Raw genomic sequence first — 12,282 nt, 5'->3', positions numbered from 1 at the left:
CTCGAATTGACATGCCAAAGTAAGGTTAGAGATTGAAATTGGCGCCGGATTCCTAAAAAGTGGTGGATAAGTTGGAGATATTTTGATTTCTGAGGTGCAAAAATATTTTGCGAGAGGACTCAGAATTTGCCGAATCAAGGGTGACCGTACCATCGAAGCTTTTAGAATCCATTCCATCTCTTACCCACGTCCGTCCATGGACGACAATGACACCCGTGGACCCAACTTCTCTGAAAAGAACGGCCATGGCAGAAGCAACGAGTTCCATGTTTGCTCACTCGACAGTTAAGGCAAGCAACGCTTTGAGGTGAGCTCATATGTTTCACCCAACTAAGCTATGATTTGTAATTAGCTTGCCTTGAACAGGCGATGAGCATAATTCTCTGAACAAATGGAGCTGGTAACTCGGAGTACTTCCCTGTGTTGGTCCGCGTGCTTTCTGTGCGCTCCGAAGTCGAGATTTCCTGAATGTCGACGCCGTAGTTCGAAGAATAATGCAGTTCGAAGCCGGAGAAGAAGTGATATCCACATGGATTTGGATGCTAATTGGATTAATTCGAGGATGAAGATGTCGCTGACTAGAGCGAGTAATCGTGGAGCAGAGGTTGGGACTTCGGTCGCGATGGCGGAAGAGGTCGAGGTTTCCAATTTGCATCGGTTTGAAGTGTTCGAGGGTGATCCGGCGCCTTTGGGTGCCACGGCTCGAGACGGCGGGATGAATTTCGCTGTCTATTCTGGCAATGCGGTTTCAGCTACCCTGTGTTTGATGAACCTTTTCGATTTGCAGGAGGTGAAATAGAAATAGACTTGAATTCTTGATTATACATTATCAACTATATCTTTTCCTCAGAGAGAGAATATTTTTCTATGTCGCTGCTGTTCGTGACTTTATTATCAGAAGTGCATTCTTATTTATTCTTCAATTTACGTTGGCCTTTATGGAGGACAAATAGATGGGTAGCATTCGTTATCTTATTCATTTTACGGAACTCTATACACAGATACTCAATTATATCAGTGGCGAAACTAAAAGAGTAGCGTTTTTCTTTTTATTTTTTGTTTATTTTTTCATTTTCTTTTCAATGCTTCGTTTCCATTCACATGATTTTGTACTGGAAAATGTATCTTTGAATTAGTTTGCTCCGAATCGTAGACTTCACCATAGCTAATGGTTACCATTTGCTTTGTGCAGAATAGAGTGACCAAGGAGGTCACCCTTGATCCCTTAACTAATAAAACTGGGGATGTCTGGCATGTATTTTTGAAGGGAGGTTTTACCGAGATGCTTTATGGCTACAAATTTGACGGGGAATTCTCCCCTCAGGACGGATGCTACTTTGACCCTTCTCGGATTTTGTTAGATCCTTATGCTAAAGTTCGTTTTTTCATAATTTTCCTTTTTGTCTTCAAATTTTCTCCCATAAATATTGGTTGCACTATTTCCTTACTTTGAAAATTTTGATTTTCTTGTGTTTAGAGAGTTGCTGACTTCCTATTTCTTTCCTCAGGCCGTTATTAGCAGAGGGGAGTTTGGTGCCCCGGGACCTGATAACAACTGCTGGCCCCAAATGGCTGGCATGGTACCCACTGTTATTGATGAGGTAGAAAATTTATTTCCCATATGGCTAGCTTTACCATACTATGTGTAAGAATCTCCTTACGATTCTTGGTATTAAAATGGCAAAGAAGATTAACAGACAACCAGCCTATTTGAGAGGGCTGGGAACTCTCCTCCTACACCGACTTCCTCTTATCAACCAAAATGATAACTGCCTTCCTCCCTAAGCAACACTCCCTTTTATACCCCTAGACATCATGCACCCCTCCATTGGGACCCACAGACGGATCCCAAACAAACTAACTCCCACGTATATTCTCCCTTCTACCCCTCCTAGTATATACATTCACAATTGGAGGCCTTACACAGTTACAATATGTTTCTTTCTCTTTCTGATATCTGTATTTTGGAGCGCAATATTTTCACTTCCCAAGTTCCCAATCTCCAGGCCAATCTTCTTGCAATATTTTGGTATAATTCACGAAATAGTGACCCACCTCCCTCCTCAACCTCTGCCTGCAAAAAGTCTCTCATTAACTTTTCCAACTTTTCCCTAACTAACGCTGGAAATTTGAAAATGGATAAAAAGTAAAAGGGAATACCAAATACCACACAACTCCAATTAGATCAAGGTGATCCTTCCCCCTTTTAGAGAAAAACATTTCTCCAGGACGAAAGCCTTTTCTAGACCCTGTAAGCTTATTTTTCAAAAATAAAAAATGATAGAAGTACTATGAAATGGACCCTCAGGAACGTTAAGTAGCCTATTTCTGTTAATGCTTTTCAAAGTCATTGCAGCTCTATCTCATTGTAATTTGCTTTCTATGTTGAGGGCATCTAACATGCTGATATATCAATGTATATTTGATGTGGTGTTTTCAGTTTGATTGGGAAGGGGATTTACCTCTGCAGTACCCACAAAAAGATCTTATAATATATGAAATGCATGTACGGGGGTTCACCAGGCATGAATCAAGTCATTCGGAGTTTCCTGGTACCTATCTTGGTCTAGTGGAGAAGCTAGATTACTTGAAGGTACATTTTAGAGTGCTTCAATTACAAATCTACCATGCCTTAGATGGGAATATAGTCCTATTCTATTCTATTTTTCAATATTGGAATCTTCCTGCAAGTCATTTGGTGTCAAATTGATTGCTATTTCTGTGGACTGTTTATAATTCTTTTTAGAATAAAGAATACAATGTTATAATTTTTTAAGCCAAGGAGAAATGATGTAGTAATGGTACATTCAGGCGTGGCCTTGTAACTGTGGGTTATTATGGCCTTCTTGCTCTCTGTACCCCTTTCTGCGTGCCCTCATTTTAGAATAATTATTCTCAAGCCAACCGCATAATTGGCATTAAATCAGTTTTCTACTTGTCAGCTCCTATTTATAAGGAGGGGCGTTTGAATTAAAGCTGGCATTTCCATAAGTTAAAAGAAACATATATATGACACCTAGTGAAATATTGCATTTTTTTTCTGATGGGGTTTCTAGGCCATTACTCCATTCAACTTTATTTAATTTGAACCTAATAATTTATTAGTTTAAGTTTTTCTTTTTGTTTCTAAGTACAAATAAGAATCGTTGCTTTGGCTCTGCTCTTTCATAACCGCAAATGTTACTATCTTTAACAAGTAATACATAACCCATTCTTCTGTTCTCTTCCTGATGTACAACTCTTTAATTATTATCACTTTCAGGAACTTGGGGTCAACTGTATAGAGTTAATGCCATGCCATGAATTCAACGAGTTGGAATATTTTAGCTACAACTCTGTCTTGGGTGACTATAAGTACTATTTGATGCCTTCATTTGGAGAACTATTATATTTTTTCTTGCTTAATAGTGCAGGGCTTAAAATTTCCCTCTGAAAAAGAAGGGCTGAGACCCTTGGACCATTTTTATTCTGATTTTATAGTTCACACATAGTTTTATTTTATAATAGCACAAGTCACTATCTTGAAGATCTGTTATATTGGAATGGTTTTGTTTGGTTTCAATTGGTGGTATGCTGTGAGCAATAAACTGCATACACTTTTCTACCCAAAATTGTTCCAATAACTTGAGAAATTAGTTATATGTTGGATCGTTTATGATGAGACCCTCGATAATAAATAAGCACTAAAGTATCCATATACCAACTTTCTAGGTTTTTACCATTATTTTTGTCATTAAATCATATCATGAAGTAAATTTTTTTGTCCAGGATGAACTTTTGGGGATACTCAACTGTTGGTTTCTTTTCACCAATGATACGATATTCTTCTGCTGGCATACGAAAATGTGGCCAGGATGCAATAAATGAATTCAAGCTTCTTATTAGAGAAGCTCATAAACGTGGAATTGAGGTGGAATAATGAAATAAGTCTATGGTTACTTTTGGTTATATTTTTCATTTTTTTAGTTAGCCTTTCTTTTTTGATCAGGTGATCATGGATGTTGTTTTTAATCACACGGCTGAGGGGAATGAAAATGGCCCTATTTTTTCTTTCAGGGGTGTTGATAATAGTGTGTATTACATGCTTGCACCAATGGTATGTATCTGTAAGATTATTAATTTTCCTTCCATGCATTTTATTTAGAGGAAGAATAACATGACATCAATAAACGATGGAAGAATGGCGTTTGAATTCTCTTAATTAAGCTTTCTTCAAATATCTATATGAGATTTTGATACCGTCTTCAACTGCTTGAAACATCTAGACTTGTTTTTACCACAAGTTCTTCTTATCGTGTGGTTATTGTAGAAATGAAAATCTCTAATTTCCTTCAATCTAATGTTTAAGGTTTCCTATACGGTGGAAAACCCGAGCATTCCACTTCTGTTAAAAAGAAAAGAAAATACAAATTCCCTCTTTGGAGTTGATAATTGCTGAAATAAAATGGCAAGTGAGAAATGCTAAGAAGCTAACTACTTGTTCTAATTCTTTATGTGTTTAAGCCTGTGATCTGTACATTCAAATTATAAACCTGGACCTACATTTTTTCTCTTACTTACTGGATGGTTATTTTAAATTTAAATCGGTTAGGTAATATTACTAAAATTTATATAGAAGATCAAGTAATGGGTGCAGTTTAGTTTAATAATATCATTTTGTATTTTTATTTGAATTCAATGCTTTCTGTTGACTAATCTATTTTTATCTTTTTAATTCTAGCTAATCTTATTCATGGTTTTGCAGGGAGAGTTCTATAATTATTCGGGATGTGGGAACACATTTAATTGCAATCATCCAGCTGTCCGTAGATTTATTGTGGACTGCTTGAGGTAGATTTACCAAAATTGTGGATCCTATATTTTTGACATACGTTAGGTTCAAATTTAATTTATTTAAAACACATGAAAGGAAAGGAGAAAGAAAGATTAGATGTTTACTTGTAGAAAGAACAACTATGAACTGAACAAAGTAATAGCATAATAAATCAAATCTACTAAACAACTTGAAATTCCTACCCCAAGAATAAAGTCAATATTTGGCCTTGATGCGGTAAGAAAAAGCGCCCCACTATAAAGGGGGTCTGTACAAGGAACCAAATTGAAGATTACAAAAAGAGCTTGTAGATAGACCGTCAACTCTAAAAATTCTTCTACTTCTCTCAAGCCAGGTATTTCACAAGATAGCAAAAAAGGCTGCATGCAAGTGAGAGGATCTTCTGCATCATCAAACGACATAACCTATCACGAGCTGAACACACATCAAAAGTCTAAAAAGAACTGTCCCTAATTGAGTATGTGAATTGACAATCCCATAAAACCAAAACATAATCTAAACTCTCAAAAATATAATTGCACAAAAGGCACCAGCCATAACAACCAAGAAGAATGCCTTTGAATATGATCAGTAGGATGTTATGCCATTTGCAATACACTTCCGAGTCCAACGGAAAATTATTGGTTAATATCTCTCTTTGATCTCGTTTAAGTAAATGTGAACCTGCAAAGTGATATTGGTTGATATCACAGCGTACTCCCAACTTTTTTTTTTTTTTTTTGGGTTTAGGCTATCAATTCTTTTGGCTTTACCTTTGCCACCTCAGTTCCTAAATTATTGGCCGCAGATATTGGGTAACAGAAATGCACGTGGATGGGTTTCGCTTTGACCTTGCTTCTATAATGACCAGAGGTAGCAGGTTATTGGCCGAACTTTGTCTGTATACAGTATACTTATATTTTTATGGATATTTGTCTCGTTATTCATCCTTTTCCTCATTCATGGACAGTCTCTGGGATGCAGTAAATGTGTACGGAAATCCAATAGAAGGTGATGTACTCACAACTGGTTCTCCCCTTGGCAATCCTCCATTAATTGACATGATAAGTAACGACCCAGTACTTCAAGGAGTGAAGGTCTTTACTCTAAATACCTCTCTTCTACTTGATTGTCTGCTTATGGACAACTAACTATAAACATGTCCTAAATAGTTTTCTTGTTTTTATCATCTGCTATCAACAGTCCGTTTGAACTCTAATTTTTAATGACTCTACCAACTCATTAGAGATCAATGGGCAGGTTGCTGCCTCTTCCGTTTGATTTAACTTCATAATTCTCTCCTGCTGTCATCCATATTCTTAGCTTATTATTGCATATCATATCGAAAATGACATATATTCGTGAGTTAATAATCTCTGGATGATGATATATTGTTGGGAATAATATTATCCCATTTTTACCTAATGAACAACTCTCCAAATAAGAGATGTTGTCATTTATTTTTTAATTTTGATATACTAATTTTTAGGTTATTTTTGTTGTTCGGTTGAGACAGAGCTCTAGCTTACCCCATTTGGTGGTTCTTGTTGAAGTGGATCAGATAAAATTAGAAAGAAGAAGATGATACATTTCTTTCAGACTAAGAACTTACTAGAAAATAAAGTAGGCCTCAACTCTATCTTTAACCAACTCGAAAAAACTTACTAGCAAATTACTAATATTCTCGATATTTCTATAGCAATATTCTTTCGCATGCTTAGGACTGTTCAATTCTCTTGAACAATTCTGTTTGATCTTTTTTTTTTCCTGAGTAAAATAAATAATCGATGTGGAGGACAGTTTCTTCCCATTTGATTTTGGATTTTCTATTGTAAAATTAATGCTTCAGTAACATCGAGGAAACGTATGTTATTTCTTTCAGGCATTCTTTTTGTTGTAGAGTTTTGTGCACGTGAAGTAAATGAAAGATGCTCTCCTTTAAGCCACGGTTTAAAGTATTTGGTCTCCTTTCTGATCGCATGGAAGGAATTTTATATTGATTGAATTTGGTGCTCACCATCTCATGGAACGATTCTACTAGTTTCTTTTGTTACTATCATTATTCTTATTCTTTTTCCTCTTTGAAACAGCTCATTGCAGAAGCATGGGATGCTGGGGGCCTCTACCAAGTTGGCACATTTCCTCACTGGGGTGTTTGGTCAGAATGGAACGGGCAGGTCTGCGTAGATATTTTCCTTTTTGCTTATTATTCCATATTTGGGAAAACAAAAAAGAAATTATAAATAATGATAGTGAAGCAATTTGAAAATAGTTTATATTCCTTTTATATTGGATCAAGAGGTGCTTTCACAACCTTTTTTCACTGGGGAGTAAAATGAAGCTTTCAATTAGTGGCACAACTTCTCCATAGTCTACTATTGATTCCACTGAAGAATTTTTGTGAAAGGTGTACCGTGTACTTGTACCAATCATAGCTCCCGTTTAAAGGGTTTGTAGATGGAGGAGGAGGTAGAAAACCTGTCTTGAAAATTTGAGACCTATCTCGCAGATTACCTAGTCAACTGCCACCATTTTTAGGACGTTTAGCATTGTATAGACCTGGTTCTTGGTTTCTATTTAACCTACCACATCAATGGATAAGCCTAACAGAGTATAAATTACCCCAGGATCAAGTGCAAGACCTACTCAATACAGGGTTAATTTGTCATAGCACCAGTTCTCGTGCCCAGGTTACTTATGCCTAAGAAGGATGAACCCTAGAAGGATGGGTGTGGATGGTCATGCAATAAAAATACCACGTTTGGGTACGGCTTTGTTGATTGATATACTGGATCAAATTGTTGGAGCTCTTTTATTCTTCAAGATTGTTTGGGACCGTTACCACCAAATATGCATCTAACAAAGGATGGAAAGAAGACTATTTAAGACGAGTGAGAGACTTGTCTAATTACTCGTTATGTCTTCTGGGTTGTCCAATGTCTAAGCATTCTCGTGGAACTGACGAGTCAGATTCTTCAGCCAATGAAGCTACGAGACAGGAAAGACTTTTGTTAATAGCAGGATGAGTGGGGAAAGTATTGAGAGGTCTAATCTACCAAGTTAACAACCATTAGAGTAAAGGTTGAAAGTAAAAGAGTGCCGCCTTGCCTAAATAAAAGAATAATAATGACTGGAATTTGGTGGATCTTCAATGAACCGAGTAACTTTAGCATTCCTCAGCAGTCTTAACGATTCTCAATGTGCTATAAGAACTTCTAGCTATGTACTTGCATAATTTGATATTGTTTATGATAACTTGATCACAATTTTTTTTTTTTGTCAATTTTAGTATCGAGACATTGTACGGCAGTTCATCAAAGGTACAGATGGCTTTTCAGGCGCTTTTGCTGAATGCCTTTGTGGGAGCCCTAATCTTTACCAGGTTACGTAGAATTCTCTTCCTTCTCTTTGGTCATATGGTACAGATAGTTTAATCCCGCCCTGTCAACATTTTGTGGGAAGGATAGCAAAAATAGCATAATAGCTTTGGATATATTTTATAGAACTGAAGAAAGTGAGTCCAGATTTGGAAGTATTATACGAAGAAGCACTGCAGATCATAGCGGCATCCTTATGGAGTTTTTGGTTTGGGGCAAGACTCGCAGTGGGGCATGAATATTAGAAACTACCATAGTGAATTTGTTGCCAGGGAGTAGGGCTATTAATGATTAAGAGCTCTGCGAGCTGTGCATTAGACGACGCAGGATGCTGCCTGATTTGAGTGGATGGAAATATTACAAATTGATTTTTCATTTTTTTGTTTGGTGTCGAAACATATCATGTTATTTTTAAGTGTTTCTAAGTTATATATTTATTTGTACCAAAAAAAAAGTTATATATATACACACACACATATACATATATGTATGTATATCAATTTTAAATATCTTTAACGATTACACAAGTATGCAAATATTTATGCATATGAGTATGAATATTGAAAATGATAAATTATAGCCTAATTAAACAACAGTTGTTCGTTTGAAGTCTAAACTCGGTTCTATCTATCCTACTATAAATTATAGTGTTGTATAGGGTGTTTTCATGTTGAGTATAATATGGAACAATGTTTTCTAATTTGCATATTGAGTCAAGTATATAACAATGTTTTTACAGGGAGGAGGAAGGAAACCATGGAATAGTATCAACTTTATTTGTGCACACGATGGTTTCACTTTGGCTGATTTAGTGACTTACAATAATAAACACAATTTAGCAAATGGCGAAGACAACAATGACGGTGAAAGTCATAATAATAGCTGGAACTGTGGACAGGTATGCATTCAGTTGTATATATCTCATAATATTATCGTTGAGTTGGTATGTAGGATAAGATATTTGGACCTTATTAGCAATGGACACAAAAGACAGATATATAGTAGATAGGAGGACCGAAATTTTAATAGATGATCAAAGAAATTATGCAAGTCCTTTAAAATAAACGAAAAAAAAGAAATTTGGCTGAGTCACCTTGTTCCTTCAATTTTGAAAATAGGCAGATCAAAACCCTCTTTAATGCTTTTTTTTCCTTGTGTCGAAACTACACAACAGTTTGGTTTCAATGGTTAGAGCTCAGTTCCACTAATGGCTAAAAAATCCTATTGGACTCTCTCTGCAATAGATATGAAGCATCTTGCTGACTCTACTAATGGCGTAAGAACTAACAATTATCATCAGTTTTGAATTTGATCCGTAGGCAAGGAGGAATGTTGAAAAAAGAACATGAGAAGGTGGCTAACAAGAATGTGAGCTACCTTTGGCTGCAGTTTACAGCAGTATGAAGACCTGGGGCGTGACATTTTTTGCTAAGCATGCAGAGAGACTATTATAAGGCTGACTAATTTAGCTTTTTGCTAATACTGTGGAAGGAAGAATAAGTACTTGATCAATGTTTTTATTTGGTTATTCTGGTCAAAGGAAGAATTAATGCTTGTGATCCTTTTTCTCCGTTTAAGAGAAAAAGTGATATTTTTCTACAAGAAACACAAAACCTTTTTGTCTCCTTTTGCTGATTGGAAACAACCTTCTACCCTAGAGAAAGACAAAACACCCGAAAAAGGCAACAAGCTACACAGGGCATCTCCTAGATCAAGACCGAGGTCAAAGAAACACCCTCCAATTGGGATTAATCATAAAATATAACTAAAAAACCCCAAAAGAAAGCAAATGGAGATATGGTAGAATTCCAACCCAACAAGATTGGGAAAACCCCAAAAGAAACAGGATGGTAGCATCCCTGAATCCCGATAAGTTACAACATATTTAGTTGTTTTGCTGGTACTTTTGGCAATCTAAATGAAAATCTTATTTCTTTTAGGGGGGAGGAAGATAGCCACCCTTTGTTTTTCATTAATATGTTCAATTTGCTTTTATAAAAAAAAAAACAAAATGGGGGTGGTAGTTTCTCCTCGTTTATATTTCTGAGTTTTCAGTTTTTACTGAATCTATATATTATAGTACTCCTAGAGTGTCATCTAGAGAATAAGAACACACATCAAAGTTTGTTTTTTAGGAGTATTGTTGCCTGAAAGTATTTACTATTTTGTGTTGAACGAGTTGAAATAAGTACTAAAGGCTGCTAAGTTTTATTTATTAGGATGAGAATTTATCTTTCATACTCCTGAGAGCTTTTTACTTTTGGAGCCTGTCGTCTGGATACTCATATTTTTTTCTCTTTTGTTTATTATTATTTTTGCCATTTGCTATTTCTTCCCCTTTTTTATTGTGTCCGTTTCTTATGTTACACAGGAGGGAGAGTTTGTTAGCATGAGTGTAAAGAAATTGAGGAAAAGACAGATGAGAAATTTCTTTGTCTGCCTCATGGTTTCCCAAGTAAGATTCTGGATGAAAAGCCTCTTAGATGCCTATAATCTTAAGATATCCATCATTATGAAATGTCTGCAAAAAAAGAACACGAGAATTTGGATACCTGAAGGTGGGTATCCAAAAATTCCCGCAACATGAACACTGTCTAATAGGACTTGACAAACTTTGATGCACATACCAATTTAATATATTATAAAATTAGTTCTTTAAATTTTGTTCTTACTGTTTCTTATCTGATCAGGGCGTCCCAATGATTCATATGGGCGATGAATATGGTCACACAAAGGGAGGAAACAACAATACGTATTGCCATGATAACTATGTAGTTCCTGCATCTCGCTATTTTCTGACCTTTTCTGTTGAGCTGAAATTCACATCTGTTGACCTGAGCTGCTAACTTTACCACAGATCAATTATTTCCGTTGGGACAAGTTAGAAGAGTCATCATCTGACTTCCATAGGTTTTGCAGTCTTGTGACCACATTCCGCCAGTAAGTGCCTCCTTTTCTGAATGAATTTGTTTCGTGTAGTTACAACTTACAAATGATTATCGACCTGCGCTCTCTCTTCATGCCTATTTTGTATGATCTTGCAGTGAATGTGAGTCACTTGGCTTAAATGATTTCCCAACAGCTGAGAGACTGCAATGGCATGGTAATTCTCCTGGAAAGCCAGACTGGTCTGAAGCAAGCCGTTTCGTGGCCTTCACTCTGGTATGTTTCCATTCCCGCTCATAAAACCATCTTTATTCTTCTGTTTTCTAAGCCGAGATGTTCTCAAACTTATCTTTATTCCTCACCTTTTTGGTCTACTGTATCTAACACCGGTCCCATAACACATCACACGTTGCTTTTCAACTTACTGAGATCATGTCATTGTATATACTCGAGATTGATTCTTATTTGGAGATGGCTTGTACCCAGGTTGATTCGGTGAAAGGAGAAATTTATATAGCCTTCAATGCCAATCACTTACCTGTCACCGTGACATTGCCCGAGAGGCCTGGATACAGATGGGAGCCATTGGTAGACACGGGTAAGATCTCGCCGTTCGACTTCCTCTCAAGCGATCTTCCCGAAAGAGATGTGGCAATCCGACAGTACGCTCACTTCCTTGACAACAATCTTTATCCCATGCTTTGTTATTCTTCCATCATTCTTCTGCTTTCTCCAGCAGAAGCATCATCCTGATCATCGCCATATCCCATAAACACTATGATCTCCATCGTTGCATAGAAACATGGTTTGAACTCAGTGTAAACTTGGAAAGCTGCCAAAGAATATCACCTTATAAATTTAAGTAATTCTGTTTGTTTGTTAGCTTTTTGGCAGAGAAATCGGAATTTCATTCATTAAAAAGAAAAAGAGAAAAAGGAAATCCCCAACAAAGAGGCATATTAAAACACCAGTCCACCATTACAAAGAGAAGATGCGAAAGGGGGGAGAGGATTTACAGTTTACACCAACAACAAACTGTATAAACTAAATACTCAGAAAAAGGTATCAAATACAAAAAGGGGAGACTAATTTTATAGTGTTGTTTGTGATATTGCTAAGCATATCCCTTTATGATAACTTAGTATTGGGTATATTTAAGAGTGATACATTGTATATCGAATTTTGGAAATATCTCCTATTTTTCCT

The 12,282-nt window shown here is 36.4% G+C and overlaps 1 protein-coding gene across 1 annotated transcript; it reads left to right on the top strand.

Annotated features, from left to right (window-relative positions):
- The first annotated feature begins 68 nt into the window (after positions 1 to 68).
- ISA1 (isoamylase 1) lies at positions 69 to 11,958 on the top strand. Its single transcript, XM_022279032.2, has 18 exons — positions 69 to 790; positions 1,193 to 1,375; positions 1,509 to 1,601; positions 2,441 to 2,593; positions 3,263 to 3,354; positions 3,769 to 3,910; positions 3,989 to 4,096; positions 4,745 to 4,830; positions 5,622 to 5,693; positions 5,784 to 5,910; positions 6,904 to 6,990; positions 8,103 to 8,195; positions 8,930 to 9,088; positions 10,562 to 10,645; positions 10,881 to 10,961; positions 11,048 to 11,130; positions 11,235 to 11,352; positions 11,563 to 11,958. Exons 1-18 carry the CDS (start codon positions 392 to 394, stop codon positions 11,827 to 11,829), a joined length of 2,427 nt encoding a protein of 808 aa, XP_022134724.1. The 5' UTR covers positions 69 to 391; the 3' UTR covers positions 11,830 to 11,958.
- The last annotated feature ends 324 nt before the right edge of the window (positions 11,959 to 12,282 follow it).

The sequence above is a fragment of the Momordica charantia genome, assembly GCF_013281855.1.
Source record: "Momordica charantia cultivar OHB3-1 chromosome 6 unlocalized genomic scaffold, Mcharantia_2.0 BLBB01000006.1, whole genome shotgun sequence".
NCBI lineage: Eukaryota > Viridiplantae > Streptophyta > Magnoliopsida > Cucurbitales > Cucurbitaceae > Momordica > Momordica charantia.
Note: the sequence above shows the minus strand (reverse complement) of the source record. Positions and strands in the feature narration are given on the sequence as shown.

Coding starts and splice junctions, on each gene's coding strand:
- ISA1 (XM_022279032.2), top strand. CDS start 392: ATGGAGCTGGTAACTCGGAGTACTTCCCTGTGTTGGTCCGCGTGCTTT. Junction 3,355..3,768: donor TCTGTCTTGGGTGACTATAA/GTACTATTTGAT, acceptor TTTTTTGTCCAG/GATGAACTTTTGGGGATACT. Junction 10,646..10,880: donor TCTGCCTCATGGTTTCCCAA/GTAAGATTCTGG, acceptor TTATCTGATCAG/GGCGTCCCAATGATTCATAT.